The following is a 22,473-nucleotide window of genomic DNA, read 5'->3' as shown; positions in this document are numbered from 1 at the left end:
TCCTGATAGCTCGATACAAGCTGTGTGGTCGGTGTTGTGTGATCAATTAAGACGCACAGCTGTTCGTTTTACCAGCTGTTTGTACCATTTCCGTGCCTCAGACAATAGCTGCTGTTTGGACATGATACATTATTCCTGCATTTAGTGTCTGAGCCACTCATCAGTTCTCGGTGACTAAATCACCATCCAGTGTATTAACAGTTGAGAAGTGAGATGTTTTTAGAAATATTTGTGCAGGGATTATACTTCATCTGTCAGATATTACCCTACACTAAATGTGTCATGTAGGACATGAGACTGCACGGAAAAGAGAAGTGAGAAAGTTAAATTTACATTCTACCTTTTTTTTCTTACTAAATTTCACCTGGGGAATACTAGCTAACACCACTCAACTTACCATAGTTCGACTTCATGCTAAGTTAATTATGGCTTAATTATGGTATTTGGATTGCGCTTATCTTAAACAGCGAGCTGGATGGAGACTCATATCTCACTTTCTCTCAGACATGTTGACATCTAGTTACACTGAGATGAATGTGACTGTTATAAACTGCTAAAAAAAATATGTAAACATGAAAATATTGTAATGTTGTAAACACAATAAATATATCTTGAATATGCCAACTCACTGCACGCATTAAATTGTTCTCACCAACGATATTGCTGAGATCTGGGAAGCCAACGCCGTCTCTACGAGTCAGACGGGGCAGGAAACGAGCAGTTAGACGATCAGACAGGTTATAAACAATCTAAAATGTTCAGACAGATTATCTAAACCATTTAATTAGGAGGTTAAACCACAAGTGAGTGCACAAAATGTCAGATATAATCTCTCGCTGCGAAGCAAAACTGTGCGCACAACTACACCGAGCATGGTAGTCTATACACCGTGATGTATGTTTACGACGGACAATTTGGGTAATAATACCTGTCAAAATGTCTGATTTCTTGCCTCATTGCACTTCTTTTTAGAGATGCATTCTCAGATCTCAGCCACCACTGACATGGTGAATACAGTCTTATTATGCCCAACAGGAATGAAAGCCAAAGCTAGAAAAATAAGACCCAAGTTGTAATAAACTGGAATCATCCTTTAAATATTTCACGAACCGCCTTGATTTTAGTGTCTGAGCTCTCGTCTCTTTGCCAGTGGCCTAGTGTCTCCGGAACTAGTCGTAATCCTCAAAGTTTAAAAAGAGAATTATCTTCATATTAAAGTTGAGGATTGAATGCTGTCAGTGGATGGTCCTCACAAGTACAGCGGGACTGAATTGTGTGTGTGTGCGGAAAAGGGCGCAGCATGAGCAATGACAGTGCCAGGGTCTAACAGGGGGAACCAACCTCGCCAGGGCTCCAGAGCCTAGATTCATTGCTTTAGTAGCAATGCATTTTTGATGTGCCCCCTTTTCTGCTTCAACTTCTCCGTACGACCCTGACGGAATAACAGCGCCCCCAGCAACCGTCCATACAGCTTAAATTTACCCTGTGACGTTTGCAGTGTGTAGGTGTTTGTGTGTGTGTGTGTGTTGAGGAAGAAGGAGCACAGAGAGACGAAAAGTAAGACAGAAAGAGAGAGAGAGAGAGACAGAGAGAGAGAGAGAGGCGGCGAGAAAGGGAGAAAATGTTCCCCTTTGCCTGTTAAATATTTGAGAAGCCTTCTGTGGAAAAGTGATGCAGTCAGGGACAGGCCTGTTAGCTCAGCGTGTGTGTGTCTGTGTGTGTGTGTGTGTGTGGGGTTGGTTGATGCAGAGAGAGAGACAGTGCCGTTAGTTTGGACTAATTCAGCTGTGAGCAAGCGAGAGGGAGCACTTTCACTGTTTATTTATCTACCTGGGAGAGAGAGGGAGGCCAAAAGGAAGAGAGAGAGAGTGAGAGAGAGAGGGAGAAGAAGAGGAAGTGGTGAGAAAGAGAGAGAGGAGGAGGCTGGCCAGGTTGTCACAAACCATTAGACAGACGGACCCAGTGTGCTCTGCCCCATATCAATGAGAGAGGCCTGGCTAAAGACAAGTGTGTGTGTGTGTGCGTGTGTGTGTCTGTTAATGTGTGTGTACGTGTGTGCAGCTTTGTGCACATGTGTGTTTGTTTATTTATGGATGTGGTTTTTGCACAAGTGCTTGCAATTGAGAGATAATTAATGTGCGCTTGTGTTTACTGGCACAAGTCGCTGAAAGTGGCAGAAAGAAAGGTAAAGGCTTTGAGAGAGTGAGTGTGTGTGTGTGAGAGAGAGAGGGGGTTGAGAGAGAGAGAGAGGGAGTAAATCTCTAGACATTGATGAGAGGAGAAGGCAGGATGCCCTCATTGTCTAAGACAAAAGGAGCTCCCTGTGCCACAGAACAAAATATTCAGTGTGCCTGCACATGCATACACACACTTCCACTTCCCCCTATGTGTGTTTGTGTGTGTTCTTTCTCATTGTAAATAAAACATCAATATTAAAATATTTGGCCAACGTACTGCTGAAACAGGGACAGATGGGATAAAATGTTAAAAAAGACTGATGTGGTCAGACAGATGTGCCAGAAAAGAAGAAGTGTTCCTTTTAGATATCAAGGTTCAGCTGCATGCTGGGAATATTTATAATTATTTTAAGAGCCTTACACGTCAGGGAGGTAGACAACAAACAGTGTTTCAAACACACACACACACACACACACACACACATACACCTTTAGGAATAACTCCTACAAAAACTCACTTGGGGTTGGAGCTGTTCCAGTAGACAGCGTGTCTGTCAAATATGATCTTCTCCTCTGCCCACACGGACACCCAGGACAGTATGGTCAGCACCACCACCTCCATCACACACCTTTGCCCGAGCTGGTACAACATCATAGACATCCAGGGGGACTCTCTCTCTCTCTCTCTCTCTTTCTCTCTCTCTTTCTAAGTGGGATCAGGCTGTCACTGCGCTGCTGCTGCTGCTGCTGCTGCAGAAATCCTCTCTAGATCATTAATGTCCGTCTGCGCGTCTTTGGACAAATCGGATCGGCGGTTCATGGATCGTTAACTGGCTTGGTGCGAGTTCCGATAACCCAAAGGGTGTTTCAAGTCATACTGAATGGCTGAAATTCACTTTCAAACTTGGTCGGCCGCGGACAGAACAGCGGGATTCACATGATATTTACAAGCGCGTCGTCGGCGGGATGCTGCGAGTGCGTCTCCTCTGCAAGGTCCGAAACTTTTCTCCCATTACGCGCAGCCGGGGAGATAGATGCGCCAAACGGGATTAGATCCTCTCTTTCTCCCAAAAAAATAGTTATCTAGACTCCAGAATTCATCCGAGGTTTGTAATTTTATCAGCGATATCATTGCGCAAAAGCAGACATGACATCGGCCGTCATATTTGTTTATCTGTGTTGGGCATTCAGCCTGGCGTATGCTTTGTTCCGCTGCTCTCACAACGAAAATCTATTCACAGGCTGACCAAAAGCCTAAAACTGCACACGCTTCACCTTTTTCTCTTAAAGCAGTTCAAGGAAAAACATCCAAAAAAAAGACGAACGCGCTCCTCTCCCGTTATTTTCTGTTCAAACTTATCACACCATGAGAACTGCGAAACGAGAGCATCCTTTCTCACACAACCACGGGCTCTCGCAGCATCTCAACTTGGTGATCCCTCCGCTGTCACTGGCTCTAATCCAATGTGACTCCGGTCGCGGCGGTGCGCCTTCACTTCTGTGCGTCACGCTGACCGGCGCAGCCAGGGGAGCCGTTGATGATCACAGCTTTAATCCGAACATGCTCCCATGCAACCTCCACCTATGGCGGCAACAACAACACTCACCGGCACCCTGATTCGGTGTAAGTAAACCCCCCCTCCCCCCTCTTGGTCTCTCTCTCTTTCTTTCTTTCTTTCTGCGCGGGCGGGGTCTGTAGCCGTGCCGTGCCGCGCTCCCTCTGGGGACTCGGTGCTGGCTGACTCACTGCGCCCTGGCTATATGCTGCCCAGCCAGGGATGTATAGAGTAAACTGATAACGTTTGTTTTATTTTAGAAAGTTAACTTAGCCTCTTAATATAACAGAAGTCTATAAATATAAGTGCAAACAGATGAAATTAAGATAATACATCAATTTCCCAGGGAGAACTGGAAATTGTTACTCAAGTTGTCTCCATTTCCGATGGTTTACTTTTAATGCGTATTATTAATCATCGCTAAAACCATCTGTTTAACTGAAGGCGGTTTATTTTCATCGCAGCTGGGCATGTAAAGCACCCATAAAGTTCAGTGTGTTTGAAAGCCCAAGCCTGATGGATGGGCTCAGAGAGAGAGAAAGAGGGCGTCTGATGGATCGCTGGAACAGTGGAGTCATTTTCCATCAGTGTCCATTAGGCCCAAAGGGCACCGAGTCTGAAACCTGTGAGCCATAAACCTCCAGATAGCTGTCTGACAGAGCGATGCCACCCCTGCCTCTGTCCTAAGAGTGTGTGCGCGCAGACTACAACGCAAAAACATATCCATCTTAGGCATTTAGTCTCACTCCCAAAGGCTTGACATATAGTAACTGCATTGTTTCCACAAAATGCTCCATGATTCGTCTAACATGTGTCTATGTTCTTGTGCTGAATCCAGTCTGGATCAAGATGAACAAGATGAAAATTTCAGGAAAAATGATCATTTGTATTCTTTAAAAGGGACATCTGCAGACTGTGACGTGTGTATTGACAGAAACAGAATTCACAGACTCAACAGAACAACACATAACACATAAAGGACTGTCTGCAGTGTACAAACTCTTCCACCCTGCTACAAAAGACAGTTTTCCTAAATCAAACCGACTGACGTGTCCCACCGTTCCCCCAATCCTAACAGGCCCCGTGTTATAATTATAACTGAACCTTTTCTGCAGCTCCATCTTTCACATCTTATTGTGCCTCTCGGTTGGATCCTCTATGCAAAGTGTCCTAGTTTTGCTTTGCCCTGCTCTGCCTGCAAAGTAATGCCTATAATTTGGGCTGCATGAATTCAGACAGGGAGAGGAACCGATGCACCCCCATAACCCAAATACAGCTGCATGTTGTCCGCCTCTGTGGATGAATTATTCAACATCTGTCTGAGGCGTGCATATGTAAACAGGTGGATAGTCTCCTGATGGCTTTTTTAAGGGGAGCCACTATAGACCAAAGACATCCTTCACCTCAGCATCAGGCTTTTCCCCTCCTCTGCTGTGTCACACTGCAAGTTAGTCTAAATCTCGTATAAGCTGTGCAGACTAAACAGTTTTTGGTGGATTCAGATAAGAAGGCATCTTAAGTGATCCTAAATCTAAATGAATGCGGGCCTCAGAGTCATTGTGTGGTTACACGCCTCCTTAAAAAGGCAGTTTAATCCTGGAATATATAGTTGGTTGGTCTGTGATTGCTCAAGAGAGACATAAATTATAGACATTATCTGCAGCTACAAAAGTTAAATAGAGAACATGTGTATTTTAAAGCTGTTGACTAACAAAGCAGCCATTCACACTGAGCCAACATCTGACGTTGAGCATCTTTCTCAAAGACTAACTGGCTGTTCCTGGGATTGAACATGTCACAAATTATAAACAGGACAGTCTCTCTAACCACTTGGCCATCCTGCCCCCCCCCCCCCCCCCCCCCCCCCCCCCCCCCCCCGCCCTCCATTCACTCACCAGAGGGCTTGCATGTGTGTGTGGCCTTGGTGTTTGCTTGATTAGAGACCGCAGGACTAATGTAAATAAATGTTGCCAGATGTGGTGGGATCACTACCCCACATGGTTTCATTTAGTCCCGTCCACACAGCGCCAGGAACATCCCAAGGGCCTGAATTCGGCAAACAAATCGAGAGGAGGACGGAGTACGGTTACATGTATACCACACTGAAGTAGTTAAAAGTACAAGTGCAGTGACATTTTTTTGATGTGAGAGATCTCATAGTACATACAGTACGGTTTCTTTCTTGGGTATCAAATAACTTTTGGAGCAGAGAGATTTTGGAAAATTAAATGTTTTGCCTTTGCTGTACACATGCTGTAGTACTTGCCAGTTTCAGTATTTCAAAAGCTGTCTTGACAGATTAAAAATTACATTAAGTACCATATTTTGCGAGCCAGTGACTTCTGGAATTTGATAACCTAAAAAACATCTCAAATCTATGTTTGGATCATCTTACTTTGAGTTACCCTTCCACCCAATTATGCAATCTCTTTGCATTTCAATGTATCCCGAAGAGGATTCTGGGTAGACTGCTCTTTGCTCCAAATTGCTCTTGGTGCAGAGTGAATATACTAAAGATGCTGCAAGTAAACAAGGGTCTGTGGTATCAAAGCAGCATCAAAGCATCAAGTTTTTGCCATGAAGTTTCCAGACTGGCACGGATACACTGCAAAGATGTTTAAAAAAGGTACCTGAACACAAGATGTTATGAGACTGGTTGCAAGTCTTGGCAGACGTTGTAATGTTACCACCTTCTTTTGGCATCCTGAAACATGCTGCTAAAATTTCCATGTCCATGTTGGTGACGCCCAGAAAGTATCTTCAGACTGTGATCTGTTTTTACTATGACCTTCATGCATGCTTTCTTATGTAAAGTGATAACATGAGAAAAAACAAGTGCTGTTGCTGTGAAACTCACAATAAGTTCGAACTCACTATACTTAAGACCACACTCCACATGATGCTGGGATTATATGACAAATCCAGCTGCTCTCAGCTACAAATACAGACATCACTGGACTCAATTCTTACTTTCTCTCATTTGTCCCCTTCTCAAAAGGCAGGGAAGATCTGAGGGTAATCCTCTCTACCGCTCTGTAAGTAAGTCGGGGGAAAAAAAAAAGTATAATGCCAGGAAGCCCAAGGAGGCACATTTTGACATTGTGTGAGTGGCAGGTAAAGTCACCTCTGTGCTCCAGACTTGATTACCACCAGAGAGCAAGACCTCCCCCTAGTGGTGCAGACAGTGTATGACCAGTTTGTCACTTGTTTTGTGTTTTTTCGCCTCCATCTCCATCACAACACCGAGGAATTTCACAATAAACATGGATGCCAGATGTGCCTGATAGCTATGCTTGTGTTTTTATCTTAATTATTCATCTTATGAAGAGACAGCGACTTGGTTTCCACAGCAACCTGGCACATCTAGGAGTCAGACAGACCTGTTAACTGAAAGGTCAAAGCTAAGCACAGGAGGATTATTCAGAATCATTGAGAATAGCAAGTATCCAGTGTTGCATAGCAAATTATCTCTCCGCTCTGCCACCACCTTCACAGCTGTTTCATCAAGGGATTGTAACGGGATTAGGCTGAGCCCAGATGAGCAGTCAGTCAAGTTTCAGATGGGATGAGTACAAAGTTGGAAGTACAGTAAAAGATTAAAAAAAACCCCACCAGTAGTAAACAGGATGGGAAATGTGGAAAATGTTACGAGATGTTAACCGATACAGAGCAGCAGCTCCACAGGACAGAAGGGAAGAGACAGAAACCAAATGAGGCCAGATGAAAGAAGGAACAAACTAAAGATTTATTGAAGGCAGCAGAAGATGCAAGAGACAAGAACAGAATGGCAAGGGGGGGAGTGGGGCATATACAGAGACACTTCTGTGTTCAGATAGGTTTAATGTCTTTGTGTTACAAAAGTTTGTTTGTATAGCTCAGGAGAGCTTAATAGGTCTGTATTGTTTTATCAAAATATACATGTTTTGAACGTAAAGTTGATATAATCCAAATGATTTTGTGGTACAAAAACATGAATATATACAACCATCAACCCTGCTTCATACAATAACCCCACCCGCCCCCATATAAAAAAGGAGAGAAAAATAAAAGCTTTGAACAAAAACTGAAAGGCATATAATCTTCTACACTGTCAACATCACAGCTAGGACTGTGGATCAATTAAGTATCCATTCTAAAGCCATCTCTACCAAAGTAGGCTCTTTGAAACATCAATCAAACAAAAGGGGTACAATATACAGTATAAGCTGTTACCCAAAACAGATTTTTTCTTCATGTTGCTTTTGTCCAAGGCATCTGAGAAATGGAAAATAGGGTAATTGAAGCCTTGTGTTTTTGTGGAATAGCAGGAATGTGAAAAAACCTTTAAGAAATCACAACACTACAAAACAGCAGGGGTAGAAGATACTTTGGTCCTTAACAGCAATAACCGTCTGTAGCTACATGAAGCTTCGTTAAACCATGCATAATAATCTTTTACAAAAATAGAGACAGAGCGCATCTGTATCTGGTCCAAGACTACAGTGGTCGAGGCTGTGAAAACTGGTGCTTGAGGCACTCAGGAATGTGACGACGTTTAAGACTTCAGCGTGATGGTGCCAACTTGGACCTATCATTGAGGAAAAGTGCACTAAAGAACCCGACTGTGGCATAAGTGGACACAGACAGGGAATGGGTGAGGGCTATCCCACCCTGTAATCCTGTTATCCTGAATTTAAGGAGGAAAAAAAAAATACTGGGTTGTTTTAGACACAGTCCAAGACTGTTGTTACTGTCAATTGACAAATGCCTCCAAGCTGCCCTCTCACAGGTAGGATTACCTGAATAAAATGGGATAAAGGCATCTTAGCAGACAGGTAAGATAAAACACCTGAACGAGAGGTAAACAAAGTCAAATGACCGGGCCAGAAAGTGTTTCAGCCTCAGATTAAACATTTGAGGAGTCAAGGCACTGTGATATTGATTAAACCCAGCCACTACATATAGTATCAGTTAAGCTTAGAAGTGATACACATGTAAATGCTAACAATAAAAGAAAGGATAAATGAATATATAGGTGTCCACGTATAGATGAACATAATATGGTTAAATGAGGCCCCATACACCATTGCCCCTACTGAGAAAGGACTAAATGGAGGTGAATGGGGACTGTAAGACAGGAAGGCTGGATACAGCTCTACTCCTGCAAAATACACCTAACAGAGCTACATCTAGCAAGAATATTAAGCATCTATCTGACTTACATTCAAAGTTTCTACATACATATAATGGGGATATATGCATACAAATCCTTAGATAAACTTTTGTGTTTTTAAAAGAAACAGGAGATTGAATGAGCCACTTTCCCCCATGTTAACAATGCTGGTACATACCGAAAGGCATTTAAAAAAAAAAAAAAAAAGGTATTCTGAGAGCCACGTCTTTTCCAAAATGAAGCCAGAGCAAATGCTTAAGGCAATCTGGTTGGGGCAAAGTAAGGCACAAGACTGTAGGATAAGGTACTGACAGAAAAGTATTTCCTTATTGAATTACTACAGATAGTGGTATGGATCCCCCAAAGCAAACAGGTGGGTACTTACAAGAAGATAAAATAAAAATGGATACTGGGAAATAAATTGTTTGGTGGTCTGTGAGCTAAAACAAAATGATTTGTCTCAAACCGTTTCTGACTGGCCAAACAGGTTCAAAGTGGCATTTCAAAAAAGGCACACACACATAGATATAACCCACACAACTATCATGGTAAAAGGAATGCTGAAGTGTGTCTGGTGTGGATATGATTGATCCACATAAACATACATCTGTGGTGGAGGTGTCTTTTTTTAAGCAATTTGGTCTAAAGTGACAGTTCATCAGCTGCCCCTACTTTACCTCCAACATAACATGTTTCATTGCAGAATGTTGCCCGTTTCCCACAACCCCACATAAAACTTTAAGATGGAACAAATTAATGCTCAGGTTTGGGTATCTAGGAACTGTTCTGAGAACGATGGATTTGATCAGACAAGCTTCGATTCTCCTTCCGGGGCCAAGTTTTGAAGTTACTTTTCTTTCAATTACGTCTCCAATTATGCTTGCGTCAAAGCGTGTGTACATTTTCAGTATGATGGACACAGGAGCTTACAAGTGTAGCAAAGCTTCACAAGACAGTACTATAAAAAAGAAATGTGTAATAATTGAGCTAAAAAGAATTTCACGCAGTGGTTGAAGCCCTTCAAGCTAACTGCTGCATGGTATGTGATGTCCCTAGTTGAAGTCGCAGTAACCCCGAATCAGCTAATGCTAGTGGGTCTAATTCAAATACAAACAGGTGAATAACAGTAACTACTGAATTTGTGAGTGGTAAGAGGGAATATTCATGTTTGTCTAGATTTCTATTTAAAATACATAGTCCTTTATGAGACCCTAAATTGTAAGGGTTTTCTTTTGTTATAATATAACAAGAATTGGAACCAGGACTCCATAAGATCTGGCATCAATGAGCAGAATCAATCAAATCTGATACCCAAACCTGTTAATGATGGGGAATGACTTGGGAGGGGTTGAAGGGAGCAACGTTCTACAAAGAAACACAGCCATAAATATGTAATTTCCACTGAAGGCAACCTTGAGGAAAGTCACTTTCAGATGGCAATAGACTTAGAGGGAGCAAAGGCACTCAGATGGTGGACTTTGAGAAGGACACTCGGAGGTGGTGGTTCTCTCCCAGATCGTGGTTGTGGAACTCGATGAGGGACTCAATTGCCTCCTCGACTGAGCCCATCTGGATCAGGGCCATCTTACGGTCTTTTCTGTTAAATAAAAAGAGAGAAATGTGTTTTGAAAGCATCAAAATTCTGCCCACTTTTATGTGGGTTGTTTGCCATTTGCTGTGTTTTACTTTGAAGACTGAATTCTTTGTGAGCTCTACTTAACACCTTATTTCACACACTTACTCATAAATAATACTTTCATAGTAATTCTTCCTTAACTCTGACTAAACAAAGGCTGATATATAAAAAATAAAGTCGAGAAAATTGAGTGTCTGGACAGACTTACTGAAAGAATTTGAAGGCCTTGACTGTGGCTCCTGAGCTGGCAAAAAGCCTCCTGAGGTCATCCTCCACCACAGAAGGCCTGAATTTAGAGGGCAAAATACAGAACAAACAAACATTTGTGGGTTTACATTCTCTTTACTTATTTGCATTTTTGTGCTAACTTACTTACTTTGTTTATTATAGCAAAATAAAACCCAAGGGGCATCTAAAAATCTAAGAATGAAACTGGAGTATTATGTTTAGAAAATGTTGTCATAACTACTTACTCCTAAGCACCAAATATAGGGAAAAAAAAGACTCACGGTATGTTGGAGAGATGGAGTGTCGCAGAGGGTGGGAAGATGTTGGAGTAATTTTTGGAGCCGGGCTTCTTGAAACGGTGCAGTGGTGAATTGCTGTAGTCCTTTGTGAGGCCCTGGTCCTCGTGGCCTTCTCTGGGCAGCTGCACTGTGGTGTGTTTTGACAATGTCACACGCATGGCCCTGCCATGAAGCCGCTGGCCGTTCAGGTGGCTCATAGCTGGGAAAACAAAATTGATAAAAGACAGTCAACACTTATTTTTTAAAAACACACACAACACACACGGCCGATTTAAGACTTAAGTCACTAGACATACAGGTCATTCAAATTGTTAAAAGTTTAATTTCTATCATGTATTATAAGCTTAACAAGGGCCGTTTCCAAATGCTACAGGAACAAAACTGACTTTATGCTGCCTGCAGATTATGATAATTCTTTTTCTTTTTTTATTTTTTTTTTTTTAGATTTTTAATCTATTTTCATACATACACATTTCAAATTATTTAGACAAATGCTTTTACAGTAATTATGTATGGTAAAATGAATGAAACAAGTTAAAAAAACAAAAACAACTCGCTTTTTATCAAAGGAAGACCTGTCCTGTTTGCTTAGCTGAGACCCACTAAGTGAAAGCTCAAAACAATGTATGGTAAAATGATGAGAGGAAAGAAGATCAAAGAAAAACCTAGATCAAAGAAAGCTAATAAGAGTTTGGCTGCACTGTGTGTAACTACCTAGCTGAGCCTGTGTGCCATCAGACATCTGGATCAGAGCATTCTCCTTTTTATTGAACAGGATCTTCACTCTCATCACATCGCCATACACACCTGGGGAGGAAGAGGAAGGTGTCACAATACAAGCGCAACACAGCCCGAACAGGAGCCACACAGCCAATCACAGCAACAAAAACAATTTAAACCATCACATCAGAGACATTAATGTTAATTCTGCTACCAAATAAACACTGGCTAATTAATAGGTAATCAGGCTATTCTACTCATTTTCTGTTCAATTCAACGTGGAATCTCTAAAACTAATCCTACATACGTCCTCTTTGTTAACAATTACACAGAAGTTGACAGCCTAAATGGTTATGCTTGACGAGGGGGAGATAGTGATTTGAAGGCAAAAAAATCAAGGAAATAAAAAATGAGTGGTTTTAATCGGTTTGATTGCTCTAGTGAAGGAAAAAGCTGATTTCTTGACCAACTTGAGGACCTAATAGAGTCATGCAGGAATAAACTAAACATGCACATACCTACATTAGAGAAACTGCAAAAGAATAATATGGTGACATAATCCAAGGGATATGTCAACTCACAATCACTAAAAAGTAGCAGCATTTCATCTTTCTATATACTGTTGCTGAGTGACTCAAGGCAACTACAAAAAAAAAAAAAAAAAAAAAAAAAGATCAACTCAACAAAAATGAATATTGATGAATTTTCATGTCATAAAATTGGACCGTGCGGAACCAAATGAAGTGTTGACGTTTATCCTCTTCCTGAGGGTAATGCTTTAAAATTTAGATCGGCTTCCTGCCTCATTCCCAAAACAAAATGCTGCACACATATTTCTATTTAGTAGGGCAATATTTCGATTGAGAGGCAGTTCTCTTTGAAGATGAAAAACTGTAAATGTTTTTTTGCCCATGGACAGTAAACCACAGCTGTTCAAAATTAAATGAAATGCTGCTGCTTTGTGTGGTGTTCTCACCTTACTTTTCTCACACAAACCCACAACAACCAAAACAGGTCATACAAACCCCAAAACAAACAGACAACCCGACCCTTCATAGCCCTGTAGCCTGATGACAAGCCATCAGTGGTTAAAAAAACAAAGCCAACAACATGAGACAAGACATGCCCACCTTGCCAGGTAACAGTAGTAATAAAAAAGGAGATGAAAGGATGATAACGTACCGAAAAGAATAAAGAGGCAGTGTGGCGTAACGCTCTTTAGAGACAGCAGGGGGAGCAGCGGGGCAGGGGGCCAAAAGGGGAGAGGGAACAGGGGACAGGGGAAAAGAGACGGAGCGGAGTGGAGGACAGTGGAGTGGAGTCGGGACATGTCCGCAGGCCACAGGCAGCGAGGTCCACAGGAAGGCCACAGTACCATGGAGGAAGGAGAGGCATGAGGGACGAAGAGAATGAAGAGAGGACAAGAGGAGAAGGAGAGGATTCAAACAGCGTGAGAGAGGAGGGAGAAGAGAAAGACGAAGATGAGGTGGAAGGAGGAAAGAAGATGGTGGAAGGACAGATGATGGCAAATCAGGGGGACAAAAGAGGTGCCAATGTTGTGTTTTTGTTGTGTTTTCATTTTGTGGGTGGTGACCGAATTGGGGACAATGGATGGGGTGGAAGGGGGTTGGTTGGATGGGTGGGAGGAAGAGTAGTTGTAGTAGTAACAAAAGGGGAGAGGAGGACAGAGGGAACAATTGGTCATGGGGCGTGCAGTCAGTTGGCAAGAGTACAGGTGAGGGGGTTTTAAAACAAAAAAGAAGGAGAGGGAGACAGAGAAAGGAGAGAGAGAAAAAGGAAGTAAAAAACAAGGTCAGTATACACAAAGAAATGTAGTGCTTCAGACAGTAGAACTGGCTAAATTAAAATGCACTGTCACTATGGGAACACTAGGAGAAAAAGAAGAGAAAAAAAAGATTAACAATGAAATACAGAAAAAGGCAGAGACAATATGTACTTTTAAATTACATACTATGTTTGTTTAGATTACTTAAAATTACATTATATATAAACAGCCATCTGAATACGAATTTCATTAATCCTGTCCCAACTCAAGAGCTGATCTTAAAATTAATATACTTAAATGTAATGACTACACAACTACAGTAAATGTAATGAGTGTGACAGACTACTTACACATTCTACATACTATTTAAAAAGACCTAAATAATGGACATATATTTTTCTAAATATACAAATAAAAAGTAATATTGTCTCTCCAACAACTCAAGAATGATTTCAACTAATGGACAAAAAATGAAGATATGAAATGGTAAGTTTTTAAAAAAGAAGTTAGTGTTTTGAATAAACTTAAAATTCACAGTGAGCAAAGTGGCAGGTCAGAAATGCAGCAGGTTTGGTCAAACACAGAGAGGTCCTGAAAGAGAAGAGGTTTTGACTAGATGACCACCTTTTATTTTAACACAGTGGTAACTAGTCTGATCGCATGGAGGTGGTGGGAGATGGAGGGGGGTAAACACTGGACCTCTTCAACAGATGGATCCAGGTCCATGAACCATAGTGTAAACAAATGGCACTGTGATATTTTAAAGCTGCTCAGCACTGCACTGACAGAGGCAGGATGTAGAACTGTTATTAAAACCTAGTGAGGGTACTGACCTCAGGGTTCAGATTGCTGACCAACAAGACATTGTGTCCCCCAGAGGCAGTGAGCCCTGATAGGCCGAGCCGGCTGGCAGCCGCTGCTGCAGCCGCCATGCCACCGTGCCCCATACCCAGGGACGCCAGGGCACTGGGAATACCAGGCACTGACAGACCTAAGAGGAACAAAATATGAATTATTCTCAACTTATTGCACTTTGTCTCTTCATTACTGAAGAGGTCAGGTTAGGAGAATATGAAATCTGGGAAATACATGATGTGTGCTGGTTGGAGGATGGAAATATATGTCATTATAAATGGAACAGCAGGGAGAAAAACTTTGTACTGACCTGCCTGTTGGATGGCAAAGGTTGGGGGGAACGCATGAGCTCCCCCATAGGGAGAGGCAGAAATTATGCCTGGTGCAGCTAGGATTAAAGAAAACAAACAAAAAATTCATTAAATATGTACTTGCAAAAATGATCAGGGTAAAAAAAGACAAAAAAACCAAGGATGTATAGATGCGATCAGTACCAAACACAAAGTTATTTAAACCAAGCCCTGATCTTACCAAATGCAGCAGCTGCCATGGTCTGGTGGTCAATGGAAGGCTGTGAATCTGCAGTGGGGAGGTCTGGTCGAGTGTAGTCCCTACTCTTGTCGTTGTTGTACTTGACATTCAGGCTGGTGAGCTTGGAGAAGCTGATTCTCAGGGTACAGCAGGCATTGTAGATGTTCTGTCCATCCAGAGACTGAGACAGATGTGGGTGCATTAGGCTTAAGATAACATCTGGTTTCTCTTACACTGGTAACTTAAACAACAGTTTCACGTTTGATCAACTGTTCCCAGATTGGAGACTGGCTTGCTCTAAATTTGTTTGTTCATTTGTCATGCCAACCTCAATCCAAAAGTGAAAATGATACGCAGCCTTAGTTCGACAAGCCTTACCAGTTTAGCATGCTGAGCTGTCATGCCATCGGCATACTGTATCAGAGCCTGGAACTGGTTGTTCTTGGTGAAAGTGATGATCTTCAGCACGGTGCCGAACTTTGAGAAAATCTGGGGAGTGGAGACGACATGATTCAGTTTGTCTTCATGACAACACACTTAAGGGAGAAAAAAATCTAGAGGTGGTCTGTTTAAAGATTTAAAAGGAGCTGGCAAACATAACATACACAGTTGAAACTGTAATCTGTGAAACAAATAGGTAGCTTTACTCAAAAATACTAAAAAAGCTCCCTGTACCTGGTGTAGCACATCCAGGGTGACAGGATAGAAGAGATTTTCCACAATGACTCTGAGTACAGGGCTTTGGGTTGTGGCTCCTCCCATGCTACCTGCATCTGCAGAAATCGCCATGCTTCCCATCCCACCTCCATGCAGCGCATTGACTGCCTGCAGAGCTGCCTGAGCACGCTAATGGGGAAAAGACAAGAAGACAGAGAAACTTCTTAGTATATATGGAGCAAAGTGTGCAGTAACAAAGTAATGAGTGAATGTGTGTCATAATTTTGAGAAAGGCAACTGCTGTATTTTTTTTTTGCATGCTGTATTCCGTAATCCTGCAAAATCCCACACAACATTGGCACTGAATTGGGGAGATTATTACCTTGATAAATCTGTCTAGCCTACAACCTTGACACATAAGATTACTTTGCAGTTTAGTCTTTAAGAAGAAGCTCACAACAATAACTTTTGAGTGAGTGTGTGGAGGGAGCATGGATGTATTAAATTTGCATTTTCAGCATTTAGCAAACATCTTTACTACAACATTAAAGTAAGCCTCAGAGCAAACAGTCAACATGAAATGCAAGAGTGGCACTTACCACCTGGTTGGGGGAGTTGTCCGTCTTGAGCTCTTTATGGGTTGAGTATTGCATGTAAATGGGGTGGTTTCTGATGACAGGAGTGACAGAGGAGTAGTAGCTCACCATCGTCTGTGCACACTCCTCACTGTTCAGTTCCAAGAATGCCTGTGGGGGAGGACCAGAGAAACATTCCATTTCTTTCTCCCATCACATGTAATAAGGTGCTACTCTGAGGCAATGTGTGTGTTTTTATTCATTTTTAATTTTGCACATCTTCTGTAAACCTTTCTAATTAACAGCATTTTACAATTGCTGGCAATAAAAAAAGACATGAAGACATTCAAAGGGGGATTCAATCTCTTCCTCCAGGAAAGTTCAGCACATAGAATAGTCTCCCTACCCACTAAATCACAAGAATGTGACAAAAGGGTAATTGTCATCATTTTCAGGTCAGGATAGAAGGCTAAAAAGCTGATCCCTTGCCCCAGGCCTGAAGAGAAATTTCACCCAGGAGTGCAAGCTTTACAGGTTTGGTGAGCAGACCTGCATGTATCACACCTTACCTGGTTTTTCCCTTTCAGCATCAGCAAATTAGTGACCTTTCCAAAGGGCAGCCCCAGGCCAATAACCTCAGCCTCATTTATGTCATTGGGCAGCTTGCGTACATGGACCACGCGTGACGGAACACCAGGACTGCGAACGTCACCTTTGAATTTTTTGCTGTCGTTGCCATTGGCTGCAAGAGAAAACAGAAGCAGATACAACCAGGGAGTGAACAGAAGGCTCTGGTTCTTCTTGAATAATGGATTGATCGTCATGGTAACACAAACACAGACACGAAAAGCACTTCAATAAAAAGGATTCACCCCTCCATGGCAACCCCCCCTACCTGAGTTCATGATATAGGGCCCGTTGGATATGCAGGAAGAAAAGAGTTCGTCGGATCCCCTCTGCAGACAGAGAGAAAACAAAGGCTCACTTCAGTGCATTCACCAATGAGGGTACAGCATGGCAGGTGGAGAGCAAAGCTCTCATATTACTGAGCTATTGTGTGATAAAGCAGGAAGTAATCTGATAGCCAAAAGAGGATCGAGCAAACACGCTTGAGAAGGAACTCCACCTTCCTTTACCAGGAAGAATAGTTACAATGGCCACAAAGCTTGTCAGCAGGGATATTCAATCATTATAATCATACTCTTCTCCAACAGTACTGCCTGGTGAAAAAGTCAGTCATGATGGGCTGTTGTTTCTGACTCCTGGCAATGTGCCAAATTATGTTTTTACACCAATCACACTTAAGGAGGAACAGCTACTATTCAGCTTGAAGCATACAAGTCAGCATTTAACAGCAGCTGTCAGTCAGTACAAACCATGTTCTCACACATGCACTATTAGCAGGAAGGATAACACACTGAAGCCCTCTGGAACAGAAGACAAGATGGGGATACTCCTAGCCCACACTAGTTTACTGTCTTCCAGTCTTGTCAGGCCTCTCTCTCTTTAGTAGATATAAAGTGCTGTTTCAGGGCTGTTCTCATGGCTGTGTGTGTATTGGTGGTTGTGTGAGATGAAGTATAGCAGTCACAAGAAGTGGCTCAGCAGCCTAAGCTCTACAACACTCTACAATGAAGGTACTGTTCAGGATGAGACTAGGGGCATTGTTATACGGCAGCACACACACATATGGTGCCCCGAGGACTCTCCGGGAGTTGAAGAGCCCCGGAGCGTTTTAACAACAACTAGTCATGCAGGTTTGCTGGCATTCTTTTCTACCTATTGAATCCTGGCCTTCACATACGCAAGGTGGGGGGATTTCCAGTCAAGCTGCGAAGCCTATTCACAAAAGGCAGGAATAAAGTGATCTGCGAGAGAACATTTAGTGGTGCCTCTGAACATTGTAATGGGATAGTGTGGGACATAGTACAGTTGCTATGAGAGCACAACACTATAAGCAGTAGTCCCTTTGACTTCCAGGGTCTGCTATCTCAATTCATGTACTTAAAGTAACAAGAGACATTCCTACGCCTTTTCACTGTGGCTTAAGGATCTGGGGCCTCCTCCTTTGGCCAATGTTCAAATCTTTACATGAATGGAATGCATATATTTCATGCAATCACTAAGCTAATATTACAAAGTACTGGTTTCACCATAGCTAAGGACGCAGAACAGACTGCAAGTCAGTCTCTAGAAGGACTAGAAATGATAGGATGAATAGCTTCTTAAGGACAGGATGCAATCAGAAAAAGCTTGAGAAAATCTATATATAAGAGTGGCAAGTCAACTCATGCTAGTGTCTAGAACACACAGCTAACAGTAAAAACAACACGGTCTCACACCACAGATTACAATGTATGAAAAGAAGTGGCACGTTCTAGTTAGTGGGAAGAATGTGGAAAAAAAAACAAAAAACAATATTGTTGCTTGATAAATGGGCCAAGGGCAGATGCAAGCCATGAGAAATGAAGGAAGTGGCTCCAGCCTGACTCAATGGTCGTGGGCGGGCGGTGTCACATTATCAGTCAGCAGACCCACTCCAAACAGGAAGAGCAGCAAGATCAGGCCTGCTTCCAGAGTTTTGCTAAACTTCCTCCTGGGGACTGATGGTTACTGTTCCATAGCAGGACTCTCTTTCTCTCCTCCCCTACTTCCTCATTCTAATAATAGTCACAGACCTAAGACAGCCTACAGTGTAGAGCAAAAGCATCAAGTCAGATACAAAATAGAGGATTGTGCTACAATTGACTGAACGGTACACCATTGGCTTTTGGAGGGAATGTGGCTGGAGTGCTGAGCAGCACAAAAGGCAAAGTTAAGTTGCTGGAAGTGTGGAACAAAAACAGAGCTTGTTAAGGGTTTGTTAGCCGACTCCAACACTGTGCCAAACCCATTTTTCCAACACAAACTCACTAAATGGGTATCGACATGTTCACATCCTTTGTTTGTTCAGGACGCTGACAGTATAATAGTAACCTTCAGTGGATGATGACACATTGCTGGCCCACATACTGAAACTGTTGAGCAGGTTCCTTTCACTGAGAATGGCAGTGGCCTTCCTTGAACTTCATTTTAAAAATGGAACATAGACTGGAGGCAATTTCCCTGCTCCCTACACCACATCACACCTGGTTTGCATTGCATCAAAGAAAGGAAAAATAACATATGCTCTCCAACTATTTTGCAGCATTTGGGGGGAAAAAATATTGCAAGTAAACAAAATATGTGAGGTTTCATGTGTACTTGAGTTGGCTTTTCCAAGCAACCATAGTTTGGACTCTGCTTGGGGTTGGTGGGTGGTAAACTCAAAGGAAAAAGCATAAAGAGGAACAGCACAGGTACAGACATGTTTGTTCACTCTGATCAGCCTTTGCCAGTGGAGGGGGCAGGGAGCTGTGCCTCACCAGGGGGCTGGAGGGGGGAGATTGGAATGTGACCGCGGAATGCCAGACACTCTGCCCAGACGGAATAATTACAGATTCCAGCAAGGCAGAGCTCCATAACTCGGCATCATCATTACCACAGCACATCAGACCCAGAAAACAAGAAAGGTTAAAAAAAAAAGACAAAGACTTAACAAAGACACAGAGTCAAATCTTGAGTATCGATCAGCAGCCATTACATGGTGCATTGTTAATCATGTTAAAAACAACAGACCGAACTGAAATGAATAGAGGGGGTGGGGTGTGTCCCAGTTAAGGGCGTGTGTATCAGAGTGCTTGTTTAAACAGTGTGAAGACCTTTGGCCAGGGAGGACAAGGACTGGTGCGGGAGGATGGTTACAGCCCTATGTTGAGTTCAATTACTCCACCTACACATTGCTGCCCCAGGCCCCGTTACCATGGATTACTACTTTAGCAGGCATTTTTATTGGGTACGCAAGTTAACAACCAGCGGTGTACCAAAAACAAATGTGTTTCTTCTTCAACAAGTCTGCACACACAAACATGTAGAGAGGGGGCTGCTATTTCGGTTTCATAAGCATTTAACACCACCCTCCTAACTGGAAATAAGAGCCGATTCATGCAGAAAAGATGCAAAGATTTAACATTGTTAAATGTTTTACTCGTGCTGGTTGAGTAGTCTTGTGATAGAAACGAAAGTGGATAAATATAAAGCAGTGAGGCAGGATTCAGCGCTTTCTTAACATTCCAATAAGGCCAACAGGCTATTAAGGAACACAGCAAATAAACAACAGGAAGTTTCATTTCCAAACAGCCACGCAACCAAACAGAACAGGACAGGAAAACATAAGGCCCCACCTCAGATAATCTATTCAAATCGATTTATCAAATAGTCCATGTTAACAGTGTTGAGAGTTGCTGCAAACTTCATGTGCTGACCATTCAGTTGTTTTTCATAAATCTTTAAAAAGGAGAGCCTGTCTGCAACTGCAAATTCATTACACATGAGAAATGGCTTTGGACAGCAGTTCTGTAATTATAGGGGAAGCTCTTGTAAACTGACAAGACTATGTGTCTCTCGTCCCCACTGCCGGCAAAGTTCTTCTTTATTTGCACTCTGACCTGTAAAAGCCTTGTCAAACCTGTTTCGTACAAATTAATTTAGCTGCAGTGGGACACATCTAGAAGTCTCTGCCACAGTTAAATAAATGTAATTAGCAAGAAAACTCATTATCTGAACTCAAAGTTCTTATGACAAAAAGGGAAATTCAAATTGCAGTGCAAATGTCCATATATAATAATGCTATAAATGCCAAAAAGGAGCCACTCTGAAGATACAAAAAATATTGGAACCTGACACTGGCAAATTATTCAATGAGTATCAAAAGCCATGCAACTCGCAAATATACAACTATATAATGTACTTGGTTTACAAAGACCTTGTCCAGAGTTTTATAGAACCCTAACCCCACACACAGAAAAAATAATTAGCATTCATTCTGTAGTCTCATCAGTGAAATGAGGGAAAGTGAGAAGAAGGAGAGCTGTAAAGACAAGATGACTCAGACATTGCCTACCTTTGTGCCAACTGATATGTCATGGACACTGCTGTAAAAGAGAAACGAGGTTCAATTAGGCAGGCAACCAAAGAAAATTAACCATTATCTGTCATGAGATCCTGTTTAACGATTCAACACAACAGTTGTGCATTACACACTGTGGAGACATACTGTCCATGCAAAAAACTTGATAAAGCACTGTTCAACAAAGCCAAACTGACTTCCTCATTCTGAGATAGGTACACTAAGAAGCTTGAAATCCAGAAAGAACCACAGGAGAATTAGTCAGCCGTGCAGAAATTTTCAAAATACTTACTCAATTTCAGGGACGTAGCCGGATCCCAGAGGGTACAAGTCAGCGTCTAGGCGGCTGTAGTGGGTTGGCAAAACACAGGAGCAAACTTCAATGTGGGTACTTGGCACAAGTAATTACACAAACCACTAATTTACCAAATTTACACTAAGCGTTTTGCCGGACGAGTTCAAAGCAGCACTCACCGTAACGTTAGCTAACGTTACAATGGAAGTCATCTAAACTGTCGAATTTAGATGATCACAAGAGTAGGATAAGCTTGATTAAAACAATACGCTATTACATATCCTACCCAGTTTAGATATCCCGGTGCAAAAGTCTCTGATTCAATCAACATGAAATGTTCAGGCCAGACATCTTCAACATGGCCCTGGCACTCCGCAGACAAATGAATGCGGAAATGAGACACGTTGCTTTAGCTAGCGCTCGAGTTACCGTGAAACGAAGTTACCAAGGTACCGTTAGCCAATGTTAACGTTAACCAACGTCTGCGATAGCAAACGGTCGGGCATACCCCGTATGTTACTCAAAAGGACCGAATTTTTCCACAACACAACTCTTATTAAGTTTTGTTTGCTAATTGTTAGTCCAGTTTACATAAAACGACAAAGTATGTTCGTCCAAACGGTTAACGTAACTAACGTTTGCTAGCTGTAGCGATGGCTAGCAGCTGCTAACGTTAGTTAGCTTACGCTCCTGCTAACTGTTGCATGTTTTGATGAAAAAAACTGTTTCAAGTAAACTTTTCCGGTCTAACGGTTAAGTGAAACAGCCATCATAATCAAAATGTTTTAATAAACAACCGAAATGTGTAAAGAAGTTACTCAGCGGTCGTTTTGTCATTAAAAAACAAGTCTTAAGTGTGGTTCTTTTTCACTTACCCGTCCATTGCACAAGAAAAAAACTGCAGGTCTGAAGCGAAGGTAGGGCGGCAGACTTGCTTGATTTTCTTACAAAATGGCTGAACAGACGGAGGCGAGCGCTGATTAGTCCAGGCGCTTCCAAGAGCCAAAAACAGGCGGGGA

At 42.3% G+C, this 22,473-nt stretch overlaps 2 protein-coding genes across 4 annotated transcripts in view; both read right to left on the bottom strand.

Annotated features, from left to right (window-relative positions):
• The window catches only part of efna2a (ephrin-A2a), a 79,752-nt gene extending 75,974 nt beyond the window's left edge, over window positions 1-3,778 (bottom strand). The window contains exon 1 of the mRNA XM_044376045.1: window positions 2,696-3,778. Within this exon, the coding sequence (XP_044231980.1) occupies window positions 2,696-2,838 (143 nt within the window). The 5' untranslated portion in view covers window positions 2,839-3,778. The remainder of the gene's footprint in view (window positions 1-2,695) is intronic.
• A 3,676-nt stretch (window positions 3,779-7,454) lies between these two features.
• Window positions 7,455-22,417, bottom strand: ptbp1a (polypyrimidine tract binding protein 1a). Of its 3 annotated transcripts, none has more exons than XM_044375919.1 (16): window positions 22,330-22,417; window positions 21,452-21,505; window positions 21,154-21,181; window positions 17,068-17,128; window positions 16,742-16,914; window positions 16,197-16,343; window positions 15,616-15,786; window positions 15,319-15,429; window positions 14,941-15,121; window positions 14,720-14,797; window positions 14,388-14,545; window positions 12,951-12,984; window positions 11,763-11,855; window positions 11,031-11,247; window positions 10,730-10,807; window positions 7,455-10,482 (listed from the first exon to the last, which is right to left on the bottom strand). In XM_044375919.1, exons 1-16 carry the CDS (start codon window positions 22,335-22,337, stop codon window positions 10,350-10,352), a joined length of 1,725 nt encoding a protein of 574 aa, XP_044231854.1. In that variant the 5' UTR covers window positions 22,338-22,417; the 3' UTR covers window positions 7,455-10,349. The 3 variants fall into 3 exon arrangements, with proteins under 3 accessions (XP_044231854.1, XP_044231852.1, XP_044231855.1); XM_044375917.1 differs by having other exon boundaries at window positions 21,154-21,184; window positions 22,330-22,416; XM_044375920.1 differs by lacking the exon at window positions 22,330-22,417 and adding an exon at window positions 21,741-21,862 and having other exon boundaries at window positions 21,154-21,184.
• Window positions 22,418-22,473: the final 56 nt, after the last annotated feature.

The sequence above is a fragment of the Thunnus albacares genome, chromosome 15 (assembly GCF_914725855.1).
Source record: "Thunnus albacares chromosome 15, fThuAlb1.1, whole genome shotgun sequence".
Classification (NCBI taxonomy): domain Eukaryota; kingdom Metazoa; phylum Chordata; class Actinopteri; order Scombriformes; family Scombridae; genus Thunnus; species Thunnus albacares.
This window is presented reverse-complemented; position numbering and strand designations above follow the sequence as displayed.

Coding starts and splice junctions, on each gene's coding strand:
- ptbp1a (XM_044375917.1), bottom strand. Junction 15,430..15,615: donor CCCTGGATGTGCTACACCAG/GTACAGGGAGCT, acceptor TCCACTCCCCAG/ATTTTCTCAAAGTTCGGCAC. Junction 14,546..14,719: donor CTTTGCCATCCAACAGGCAG/GTCAGTACAAAG, acceptor TGTTCCTCTTAG/GTCTGTCAGTGCCTGGTATT.